The sequence below is a fragment of the Streptopelia decaocto genome (assembly GCF_964273445.1).
Source record: "Streptopelia decaocto genome assembly, chromosome: 27".
In the NCBI taxonomy this organism is placed as follows: Eukaryota; Metazoa; Chordata; class Aves; order Columbiformes; family Columbidae; genus Streptopelia; species Streptopelia decaocto.
The window spans coordinates 2,047,879-2,059,945 of NC_138682.1; the positions used below are offsets into that span (position 1 = coordinate 2,047,879).

The window sequence follows — 12,067 nt, forward strand, 5'->3', positions numbered from 1 at the left end:
AACGTGTGGTGGCCAGCGCCAAATACCCAGGGAGCCTTTGGCTCTGCCGCTGTGCTCCTATGGCCATGAGGGATGGATGCTGGAGCGGGAGGGATGGCCAAGCACATCAAGGCCATTCCCACAGCGTCTCTCTGGACCATTCCCACCCACAGCACCATCAAAGCAACCAGCTGTGCTTCAGCCAAAGGCCTTTAGATGCTAAGGGAAGGAGACACCATGGACGTCCCACCATGAAGGGCTTGGCTTTGGTAGATGGAAGATTGGCCATGAGCAGGCAACATGCGCTTGCACATTGTGTGTGTGTGTAAAAGCCCAGATCAACCGGACCCTGGGCTGCATCCCCAGCCCCGTGGGCAGCAGGTGGAGGGAGGGGATTGTCCCCTCTGCTCCGCTCTGTGAGACCCCCCGGGCACCGCGTCCAGCTCTGGGGTCCTGAGCACAGGACAGACCTGGACCTGCTGGAGAGGGGCCAGAGGAGCCGCAGAAATGATGCGAGGCTGGAGCAGCTCTGGGGGAGGAACGGCTGAGAGAGTTGGGGTGTTCAGCTGGGAAGAGAAGCTCCGGGGAGACCTTAGTGCGGCCTTTCCATGCTTAAAAGGGGCCTGAAGAAAGATGGGGACAGACTTTTGAGCAGGGTCTGTTGAGACAGGACAAGGGGGGATGGTTTTAAACTAAAAGAGGAGAGATTTGGGCTGGGTAATAAGGATAATGTTGGTCCTGAGGGTGGTGAGAGCCTGGCCCAGGTTGGCCAGAGAGGTGGTGGATGAAGCATCCCTGGAGACATCCCAGGCCAGGCTGGACGGGGCTCTGAGCACCCTGGGCTGCTGAAGATGTCCCTGCTCATGGCATAAGGTGACATTTGAAGGTCCCTTCAACCCAAACCATCTGTGATTCTGTGAGACCGGTGGGAAAGAGCCCAGCGAAGGCCGGGGTGGGAGGAACAGGCCAGCGGAGCAACCAGGATGGAGCTGGGGCCGGTGCGCGGGAGGAAGGGCGGCCGGCCGTGGATGTGTGCTCAGCAATAGGAAATGCTTTATTAGCTGGGAGTGGTGGAGAGAAGCCAGGCAGGAAGAGGCAGTAATAAGAAACATTTTTTTGACTTCTCCCACATCCAGACCACAGAGCGTTTGCCAAGCAGCTGCATTCGGACAACAGGGCGGCTGAGCCCCCGCGGCCGCGCCACGGGGACGGACACACTTCCCTGCCGGGACAGGCGACGCAGCGGCCGCGGGAGCCGCCGCGGTGCCGGGACGGGCGGCGGGAGGGGAGCAGACCCATGAAGCTCCCCCAAGCCGGGGCGCACGGCACGGAGCGGAGCTGCCTGCGAGCCCGGCGCCGCGGCTGGGACAGCCTCGCCGGGGCCGGCAGAGCCGCGGGCGCCCGCGGGACGCGGATGCTGTAGGTGAGTGGGGATGCGCCACGCGCTCGCGGGGTCTGGGGCTGCACCGAGCTCAGCGCTTCCCTCCTGATTCACCCCAGAGCAGCCAAAATCAGAATTTGGCCCCATTTCCTTTGCATTTGGTGGGACGCCGGGGTTGACGTCAGTGTAGGAGAGGCTGGAATTGGGGCTCTGGCAGAGCCGGGAGCGTAACTCTGAATTTATACCAGTGCGGTAGTAGCAGGATCAGTCCCGAGTTCCTCGCTAAAGAGCTGAAATAATACGTGGCTGCTACTGAAAGCCTGGAGCTGACTTGGGAAATGGGGAATTTGGGTATATTTTGGAAAGGCAGGAGAAAAAGTGAAGGAAAGCTGACAGCTCCGCCATCCCGGAGCTGGAGCGAGGGTGACGGGGACCGAGGGCAGCGATGCCGCAGGACGCACCACCTCGACCAGCCCTGCTACAAAGCCAAGCCCTGGCTCCATCGCAGGAGGGGTGGGCAAGGAGACAAACAGCTGGTAAAGAGGCCCCGTTTTCAGAGAAAAGTGCTTAAAGCGAAGCTGGCACAAGCTCTGCCCCGCGGCTGGCATTCAAACCTGCCCCAAGGCCAGGGCAGGAACGGTCCCCTCGTCCCCGCTCTGCACGAGGAGCCGTGTGCGACACCGTCCCCACGGGGAGATGAACGCGAGCTGTGTTTGCTGCTCGCTTTGCACCTCTCGTGTACGGCACAGCGATGACCATCAGTGCGAGAGGGGCCGATGCGGCACAGAACACCCCTGTGGGTCCCTGACCTGGGTGTTGTGTCTGTGCCGGCTGCACCAGGGGGTCCAGAGGATGCTGCATCTGTGACCAAACCGCAGCTATGGGGTGGGGGTGGAAAACCTCCATCCGTTGCCCGAAACCAGGCTGACGCCTTGGGAGTCCACAGCAAAGCTCTTGCCACCTCCAGCATGGTCCATCCAGCCCTTGGGACCTGCGGCCAGTGCTGTCGGTGTCACCTCGTGTCCCCCCACCAGCGCTGCATGAGGGTCTCCAGTGTGTCTGGCTCCCCGCAAACAGGTGACACAGAGGACATGAGTCACAAGGCACGTCCTGTGCCGAAACCCCCCCGGGAACAGCAGAAACCGCAGGGGAGGGAGGAAGCACCGGGATTGCAAAGCTCCGCCGAGCTGCCCCGGTAAGGGACCCTCTTGCCATCCCAAGGACCCACCCCCTGGGCTGCCACCACCTCTGCTCCATCTCCCCCCAACAGCCCCTTTGCTTTTCTCTCCGTGGGATCAAGGGGAAATTCCCCTTTGTGGGGCTGCTCCGGACCCCCGGGCTGGCCAGCACTGCACCCCATTGCTCCCCAACACCTCTGCCAGCACTGCACCCCATTGCTCCCCGACACTTCTGCCAGCACCTGCACCCCATCCCAGAGGTTTTAATTGGGGTTTTGTTCCTTCTTGTGAAGCTGCTTCAAACCCCCGAGGGTGGAAGGATGTAACACAGAATGTGGCCGGGGAAGATGCTCCAGACCCCGGGAGGGTCCATGAGCTCCAGTGCAAGCAGGAGGGTGGAAGGTTGGGGACAGGGATGGGGACAAGGGGCTTGTTCGACCCACTGCAGAAGCACCCGGGATGTTTCTCCCATGGGATGCCAAGGACGGCTCTGGGTTCAGGTGCGAACGCTGGAAATCCCTGTGATGTTGTCACCTGTACAGCAAAGTTTTGGGTGAGACCTTGATCACTTTGTGTTTGGTGGCGAATGCCCCACAGCCGTCTAAGGGCTGGGGAGTTTATGGAGGGAACGCACCACCCAGGAGTCTCGGTTCCCCTTTAAAAAGGTGCATTTTGCAGCTCTCGGGGTTGCAAGGAGAAGCGGGAGCACCGGGAGGCTCGGGGAGCAGGAGCCTAGCGCCAGGGGAGTTTATTCTCTAACATAAAGCTGATCCTGGGCTATACAAGGGACCAACTGCTGGAGATCAGCCTGTGCATCGCTCCCGGCACAGGGTGCTCAGGACCAGACCCCGCTCCAACCCACGACCCTGTCACTGTTTCCAAGCAACAACCAAGTGAGCTATTTTGGGGAGGAAAAGCCCGTTTGGTGGGCGGCCGGAGCCCGCCTGGGTCGGCCACGTCCGCGTGTGCTCTCCAGGGCCGGGTTTGCGTGACTTCGCTTCCCCATCAAGGCCAGAATCTAAACAATCTTGATTCCTGTCCCGGCGGCCCTGGGCAGGGCTCCTTCAATTGCAGGAAACGGAGGCTTTGGCGTGTTTATGTCGGGAACCACAAAGAATGAGCCCAGGAGGGGCTGCGGAGCCGCGGCCGCCGCCGGCCGAGCTCTCGGCCATGTGAAAGGGGCAGCGATGCCGGCGCGGCGAGGGGTGGGGGCAGCGCCGGCTCCGCCGTGTTTGGTTTGGCAGAAATGTCCCTTTTAGAAGGAAAAAAAAAAAACAAAAAAAGAGAGAAAAATAGCCAAACTTCCCCAAAGGCCCAGCTGGGGAATTTTTGGCCGTCTATAGCGCCTCTGCTTGTGTCATTGATAACACATACAAAAGCCCCCCTGGGGCTGAGCCCTGGACCGTGGGCAGCTGCATTCAGCCCATCCCACGGCACGGGTCTTGCCAAACCTGGGATCTCCGGCAGTGCCGCGGCATCGCCGTGGCTGCCGAGCCCACGGGTCTGTCACCGGCCGTGGTTTTGCAGCGCGGGAGCCACAGGAATGGTGTGAAATGTGAGAGTCTGGATCTCTGGGATATGAGAAGGATGTTGGGGCAGCATGGACATGGCGATGTCTCCATGCCAGGGTGCTCGGGAGCGCCGTAGGGCTGTGCGGTGCGCAGTGCCGCGGTGGGGAGGTCCCCTGGGCTCAGCACATCTTGTGCTCCAGACCCTTTCCCAGCTCCATCGCTCTCCGTTCGCCCCCCTGGTTCCTTCCCAAAGCCCCCGTGGCTGCTCCCAACCCAGTAATGAGCCCCTCGGGGGGTTTCGGGGGCTTTGGGGCTGCAGGGGGTTTGGGGTGCTGCCTCTCACACTCTGCTCCCCGCAGGACGATGCCGTGCGGCGCCTGCAGCCGCGTGGTGCTGACACTGATGACCCTGTCCCTCGGCTTTGCCGCAGGTGAGTACCCAAACGATGCAGCTTGGCGGCTCTTTGCCACGCACAGGGGGGTTAAAACAAACCCTTGGGAATGTCATCGTTTTGCTCCAAATAAACCACTGCAGAGGGCGGCTGGTGCCTGCGCACCTTGAGCCTGCACCGAGGAAGATGGGGCACCCTGGGGACCCGCACCGTACCCTGCGAAGGGCTTCTCCCCTCCGGGACGGTGACCTGCCTCCAAGGGAGGATCTCAGCTTAATTAATTATGGTTCATCAAGTGCTTTGACGTCATGAGAGGGGAGATGGGGAAAACGCTTGCACACATGTGCTGGAAAACGTGTTTGCTCCCGGGGGTGACGGTGCTGATGGTGGGAGCGGGGATGAGATGCGTGTGGTCCCAGGAGAGCATCACAGTGACCTGGGGACAGACCCGGGCTGGTGCTTGTGCAGGGAGGACCGAAGCAGTGTGGGGTCTGCCAGGGAGGAGCAGCAGAGCTCAGGGAGGGGACAAGTCCCCACTGGGTCCCCGTCCCACCCCTGAGCCACCACCCCATGGCTCTGGGATGGGGCAGCCTTTGGGGCAGGGGGGCAACAGGGCTGCCCGCAGCCATCCGGCCCCTCGCTGCCGTCCGTCCGTCCCCTCGTCGCCATCCGTCTGGCTGCCCTCGCACTGAACTCACAGATTCCAGGAGGGATATTTTCTGCGCGAAAGGGCAGAGCTAAATCGGGAGGTTGGGAGCGTGGCTGCCCCTTGTGTCGCTCCGGCACCGCGGTGCAGGGAAGCGCCTTCGGGTGGCCGGAGGAAGCTCCAGGAAAGACCCTGGTTCGACACACAGCTCCCAAAATGCAGCTTCCCAGAGGCATCCGCTGGGGAGGCACCAGCTGAGGCTTTGGGGCTTTTGGCCCCATCCTGGATCCCGGGACCCAGCTCCCGCAGGCAGCCCCGGAGCAGGGGGCTCCCACACCCCCTGGGGCCCCGTGGGCAGGATCACAGAGTCACAGGAGGGTTTGGGTTGAAGGGACCTTCAAATGTCACCTTATGCCATGAGCAGGGACATCTGCACCAGCTCAGGGTGCTCAGAGCCCCGTCCAGCCTGGCCTGGGATGTCTCAGGGATGCTTCATCCACCACCTCTCTGGCCAACCTGGGCCAGGCTCTCACCACCCTCAGGGCCAACAATTGCCTTTTATCCAGCTGAATCTCCCTCTTTTAGTTTAAATCATCACCCCTTGTCCTAACTCAACAGGCCCTGCTCAAAAGTCTGTCCCCATCTTTCTTTAGGCCCCTTTTAAGCACTGAAAGGCCACTATGAGGCCACAGTAACAAGACAGGTTGTCACCCTGTGCATCCCAGTTAATCCCAGGTGTTGGGTTGGATGCGTTTTCCCTGCACGGTCCCTTCCCGGGGGTGCAGGGACAGGTGACCCCCAACCTCAGGGCTGGCACTTGTATCCCAGCCAGGAGCAAGCGACTCCCACCATGTCTCAGGATGCGCCGAGCACCTGCAGCCACCTTCCCCAGCCCGGATCACAGTGGTCCCAGGCTGCCCGCTCTCAAAATTCACTTCATGGGTCTTTAGGACAGATGTCACTGTCCCCAAAGCCACCAGCGCGCCCCAGGCAGGCAGCAGGGTGTCCCCGTGGCACAGCGTGTCCTCTCCTGGTGCCCGCAGACGAGCTGCTGTGTGCCTGCGACGTGCCGCACTGCAGCCTGCCCACCTGCACCGGCACCGTCTGCTTCGTCAGCAAGAGGAAGGAGGAGGGAACCATCACCCAGCACCGGGGCTGCTTCTCCCAGAACATCCTGGAGCACTGCCGCGCGACGGCGACGGAGCAGTACGGCACGAGGTGCTGCGAGTCCAGCATGTGCAACGCCGAGCTGGAGATCTTCCTGCCAGGTACGGGGCACGGTCCTCCTCGAGGAGCTGGGCAGGAGAGGGGCAGAGCTGCCAACGGGGCTGGAGTTGCGGTTGGGTCTCCAGACCATCCCCCTCCTCACTCAGCACCTCCAGGGTCACCCTTGCCCAGGTGGGACCAAGGTGAGATGTCCTTGTGTGTCTCTTCTTGGGCTGTGCCTGCAGAGTTGCCATCCATGGGGTTGACCCCAATGCAGAACCACCCTCCCCAGGTCCAAACTCAAGTAGCAAGACCTTCGTCCTCCCCAGTCCAAGCCCAAGTAGCAAGACTTCCATCCTTCCCAGTCCAAGCCCAGTCGCCAAGACCTCCACCCTCCCAGGTCCAAGGCCAAGCACCTCCTTCATACTCCCATCCATTGTTCCCTCCTCCCCAGGAGAAGAAGCCTTGGGAAAGGTGTCTTCCCTGCCCAACCTCCTCCTGATGATCTTCGTCCCGCTGCTCGCACTCCTCATCCTCGTGGCGCTCATGGTCCTCTTCTGCTGGAAGGTGGCCCAGCACCGCCACAAGACAAGCGATTTGGGAGACATGGACCTCATGCTGAAGACATCCATGATGGGAGACAGCACTTTGGAGGTGGGTGAGCTCTGGGGGGGACCCCGAATGCCCCCAAGGTGTGGGACAGAGGGACAAGTTGGGTGTGGGGTGGCCGCCGGGCTGACCCTGTTGTCACCATGGCTGTGCAGGACCTGCTGAACGATGACTGCACGACGGGCAGCGGCTCGGGGCTGCCCTTCCTCGTCCAGAGAACCGTGGCCCGGCAAATCACCCTGGTGGAGTGCGTGGGTACGGAGAGCGGTGGGGGGCTGCCCTGACCCCCCATGGTGCTCAGGCATGTGCCAGAGCCCTTCCCTGCAGCAGCTGATGGTGCCAGACCCGGGAGTGGGGGGCTGGACCCAACTGTTTCAGCGAAAACCCATAGAGACCCTCAGTTCTCCCCATCCTGCTGCCAGGGGAGGCAGCGAGCGGGTGGGTGGGTGGGTGGCAGTTGGCCAAGGTCAACGAGCCCTCCACCACCCCATTGCTGGTTCATCACGCTGGGTGCGGGGAGGGTGCTGGAGGGGCTGCGTGACACGGTGCCACGGCCACCGCAGGCAAAGGACGCTATGGCGAGGTGTGGCGAGGCGTGTGGCACGGGGAGAGCGTGGCCGTGAAGATCTTCTCCTCCCGGGACGAGCAGTCGTGGTTCCGTGAGACGGAGATCTACAACACCGTCCTGCTCCGGCACGACAACATCCTGGGTGAGTGGGGGGCCGGGGGGCCAGGGGGTGGCTGTGCGGCAGCTCCAAGCTCCTGACGTTTCTCCCCATCCAGGCTTCATCGCCTCTGACATGACGTCAAGGAACTCCAGCACCCAGCTCTGGCTCATCACCCACTACCACGAGAACGGCTCGCTCTACGACTACCTGCAGAGGACGGCGCTGGACGTGGAGACCTGCCTGGGCTTGGCCACCTCCATCATCTGCGGCCTCGTCCACCTCCACGTGGAGATCTTCGGCACCCAGGGCAAGCCCGCCATCGCCCACCGCGACCTGAAGAGCAGGAACATCTTGGTGAAAAGCAACCGGCAGTGCTGCATCGCAGACCTGGGTGAGATGCGGGTGGGATGCAGAACCTTGGGTACGTGGTACCCCAGAGATGTTGTAGCCAGGGATGTGGTACCCTGTGGATGTTGTACCTCAGGGATGTTGTATCCAGGGATGTGATACCCTGAGGATGTTGTACCCCAGGGATGTTGTAGCCAGGGATGTGGTACCCTGAGGATGTTGTACCTCAGGGATGTTGTATCCAGGGATGTGTTATCCTGAGGATGTTGTATCCAGGGATGTGGTACCCAGGGGTGTGGTACCCTGAGGATGTTGTACCCCAGGGATGTGGTACCCAGGGATGTGGTACCCAGGAAAGTTGTACTCCAGGGATGCAGTGCCCCAGGGATGTGGTACCCTGAGGATGTTGTACCCCAGGGATGTGGTACCCAGGAAAGTTGTACCCAGGAATGTTGTACTCCAGGGATGCAGTGCCCCAGGGATGTGGTACCCTGGGATGTGGCGCCCAGGGATGTTGTACCCCAGAGATGTTGTACCCCAGAGATGCAGTGCCCCAGGGAGGTGGTACTCCAGGGACATACCACCCCGGGGATGCAGAGCCCTAGGAACGCGCAACACTGGGTCTGTGCTACCCCAGGTATGCAGTACCTTGGGGATGTGGCAGCCCAGGGATGCAGCATCCTGGGGCTGCAGCACCAGCACAGCACTGAGCGGGGCCGGCATCCCTGCAGGGCTGGCCGTCATGCACTCCCAGGGCAGCGACTACCTGGACATCGGCAACAACCCCCGGGTGGGCACCAAGCGCTACATGGCCCCGGAGGTGCTGAGCGAGCAGATCCGCACCGACTGCTTCGAGTCCTACAAGAAGACGGACATCTGGGCGTACGGGCTGGTGCTCTGGGAGATCACCCGGCGGACGGTGGTGAACGGTGAGCAGCTCCCGGCTGGCCGCCGCGTTCCCGGCTCGGCTCCGCGCTCCCTCCCTCCTTCCCTCCTCTTTATGTTGTTTTTTTTTCTTTCCCTTCGCCCAGAAGATTAGCTGTAAATTATAAACACTGTAATCTAGTGTCAGCACCCGGCTCCCTGATTAAAGGGCCCATTAGACTCAATCAGCGCTTTGTTTGTTCAGCGCTGATTAGAAAACAAGCAGCGTGGAGCGCTGCCTGGAAGCCGGCCATGGCCAGGACCTCCGGCCGGCGCGGTTTGGCTGGGGGACAGTTGGGGACAGGGACAGGGTCCCCCACGCTATGGAGACGCCTCCTCAGGGCTGCCCAACCAGCAGCGCTCACCACCGGCAAAGTCCATTAGAAGCATTAATTAAATGGTGGGCGCTGGCGGATGAGGCAGGAGGTCCCCCCGAGGCGCAGTCTGGCTGGGATAATCTCATTTACTGCCTGGGGCTCCTTCAGATTAAACATTTACTCCAAATTACCAAAGCCATGTGCAGGGGATGACCTTCAGCCAGCTGGTTTTAACCCTTCCAGGCACCCTGAGCCTCCAGGATGGGCTGTGCGGCCCGTGCACGGCCCCAGGGTGTTGGGGACAGGGGCTGTAGGGGACCCCGAGGTTCAGGGGCCACCCCTCGGGCTGCAGGGTGCTGGTGGGTGCTCAGGCCAACCCAGAGAGGTTAAACCCTGCGGACATGCAGACATATGGAGGCACTAAGCGGAGATTAGCTGGGCCAGCTGGCGGGTTCACCACAGGGCTGTGAGGTGGCATCGGTGCCGGAGCCGTGGTTGATGCTGGAGCCGCTGCTGGTGCTCATGGTAGGGCTGGTGCTGGAGCCACCTCAGCCACCCTGTGCCGTCCTGGCGAGGCCTCGCGGTGCAGCCAGGGCTGGAGCCACAGCATCCCCGCCAATGCGGTGGGCAAATCGCACCGGCGATGCCCCCCATGCCCCCCAAGGCTGGGCGTGGGTGCGCCGCGCACCCCGCGATGCGCAGGGTGGGGGTGAACCCTGCGCCTCCCCCGCGGCCCTCACGCTGCCCCCCGCCCGCAGGCATCGTGGAGGAGTACCGACCGCCCTTCTTCGACGCCGTCCCCAGCGACCCCAGCTTCGAGGACATGAAGAAGGTGGTTTGCATCGACCAGCAGACCCCCGTGGTCCCCAACCGCCTCTTCTCCGACTCGGTGAGTCCTGGGGCTCACCCCTTCCCACCCCAAACCGCTGCTCCCCATCTAACCCTTCCATTTGCCCCCCTTCTTCTGCCTCCCCCAGGTTTTGTCTGCGCTGGCAAAGATCATGAAGGAGTGCTGGTACCAGAGCCCCTCGGCCCGCCTCACCGCCCTGCGCATCAAAAAGACGCTGAAAAAGCTCAATAACTCCCTGGAAAAGCCCAAACCAGAGCAGTGAGCACCAGACGCACACCGGAGCTGCTCACCGGCTGCACCGGGGACGGCGGCAAAGCCAACACCGAGACGGCTCCCTGGCACGGAGGGGATTTTGCTCGCAGCTCCTGCCTTTCCCGCCCCTCCTCGGTGCCTTTTGAATTTGCAACGAGGGGAAAAAATAGGAAGAAAAAAAAGAAGCAAGAGGGGAATCTTCCAGCCCGGTTATAAAAATACCCCCTGGATCTGTCACCCGACGCCGACGCGTCTCGTCTGCCCGGCGGGGTGGCAGCGGGTGCCAATATCCCACCCCGAGCGCCCGGCCAACGGCACCGCCGAGGGGTGAGCGGGCAGCGGAGCCGGCGCCGTCCCGCACCGCAGCCCCCGAGCCCGGGCGCGCACCCCAGGGCGGGCACACCGGCAGCGGGCGCTGCCCAAACCTGCCCGGCGCGCTGGCAGCGGGGACGCCGCGGGCTCGGCGGCGGCGGGAATTCCCCGGCAGGTCTGCGGTGCCCGGCGCGCCCCTCGCCGCAGGACGAGGTTCGGATGCCGCTGCCCCGGGGTCAGACCTGCACCCCAACACATCTCGGGGCTCCCCAGGACCAGGAGGTGCCAGCACTGAGAAGCGTCCCCCGTGCCGAGGCGGTGGCTCTTGTAGTGGTGGCCCCATCCTTCCCCTTGCTGAGCCCTTTTGGGCTTTGCCAACATTCTGGTGTTTTCCAGGGTGTTTCGGTGCACCCCAGCGCCAGCTCCAGCCCGCGCCGCTCACCGCCACCCCAAAACCACCCCGCGTTCGGGGCCGTTCAGATGGGAGCGGGATGTTCAGCAGAACCAGCTTCGCGCCTTACTCCATAATTATTTAATTATTAAGATTTAATATATTTAATAAAATGTAAAGCTATTTTATTGCTTAAGAGCTGCCAGACCTCCCCCGCCGGGCACCAGCCGATGCGGCAGGATGGGACCCCTCAGCCCAGTGCTTCTGCATGGCTCCAATAGGGTGCACACACTGCACATTGCACACACACACACACACTGCAATGGTGCACTGTGCACACACACTGCACATTGCACACACACACACACTGCAGTTGTACACTGCACACACACTGCACATTGCACACACACACACACACTGCAATGGTACACTGTGCACACGCACTGCACATTGCACACACACACACACTGCAATGGTACACTGTGCACACACACTGCACGTTGAACACACACACACACACTGCAATGGTACACTGTGCACACACACTGCACATTGCACACAAACACACACACTGCAATGGTGCACTGTGCACACACACTGCACATTGCACACGGTGCACACACACTGCACATTGCGCACACACACACACTGCAATGGTGCAGTGTGCACACACTGCACATTGCACACACACACACACACTGCAATGGTGCAGTGTGCACACACTGCACATTGCACACACACACACACTGCAGTTGTACACTGCACACACACTGCACATTGCACACACACACACACTGCAATGGTACACTGTGCACACACACTGCACATTGCACACACACACACACTGCAATGATGCAGTGTGCACACACACTGCACATTGCACACACACACACACACTGCAATGGTGCACTGTGCACACACTGCACATTGCACACACACACACTGCAATGGTGCACTGTGCACACACACTGCACATTGCACACACACACACACACTGCAATGGTGCACTGTGCACACACTGCACATTGCACACACACACACACACACTGCAATGGTGCACTGTGCACACTGCACATTGCACACACACACACACAGTGCAATGGT

The 12,067-nt window shown here is 61.3% G+C and overlaps 1 protein-coding gene across 1 annotated transcript; it reads left to right on the forward strand.

Annotated features, from left to right (window-relative positions):
* The first annotated feature begins 1,073 nt into the window (after positions 1–1,073).
* ACVRL1 (activin A receptor like type 1) lies at positions 1,074–11,147 on the forward strand. The gene is made up of 10 exons (XM_082073453.1): positions 1,074–1,402; positions 4,409–4,479; positions 6,130–6,354; positions 6,747–6,946; positions 7,057–7,156; positions 7,465–7,611; positions 7,685–7,960; positions 8,649–8,846; positions 9,917–10,047; positions 10,136–11,147. Exons 2-10 carry the CDS (start codon positions 4,413–4,415, stop codon positions 10,268–10,270), a joined length of 1,479 nt encoding a protein of 492 aa, XP_081929579.1. The 5' UTR covers positions 1,074–1,402; positions 4,409–4,412; the 3' UTR covers positions 10,271–11,147.
* The last annotated feature ends 920 nt before the right edge of the window (positions 11,148–12,067 follow it).

Bases quoted from the DNA above. Each gene is read 5' to 3' on its own strand.
- ACVRL1 (XM_082073453.1), top strand. From the start codon at position 4,413: ATGCCGTGCGGCGCCTGCAGCCGCGTGGTGCTGACACTGATGACCCTG. The intron at 6,355-6,746 runs GTACGGGGCACG...CCTCCTCCCCAG, and splicing joins GCTGGAGATCTTCCTGCCAG to GAGAAGAAGCCTTGGGAAAG. The intron at 7,612-7,684 runs GTGAGTGGGGGG...CTCCCCATCCAG, and splicing joins CCGGCACGACAACATCCTGG to GCTTCATCGCCTCTGACATG.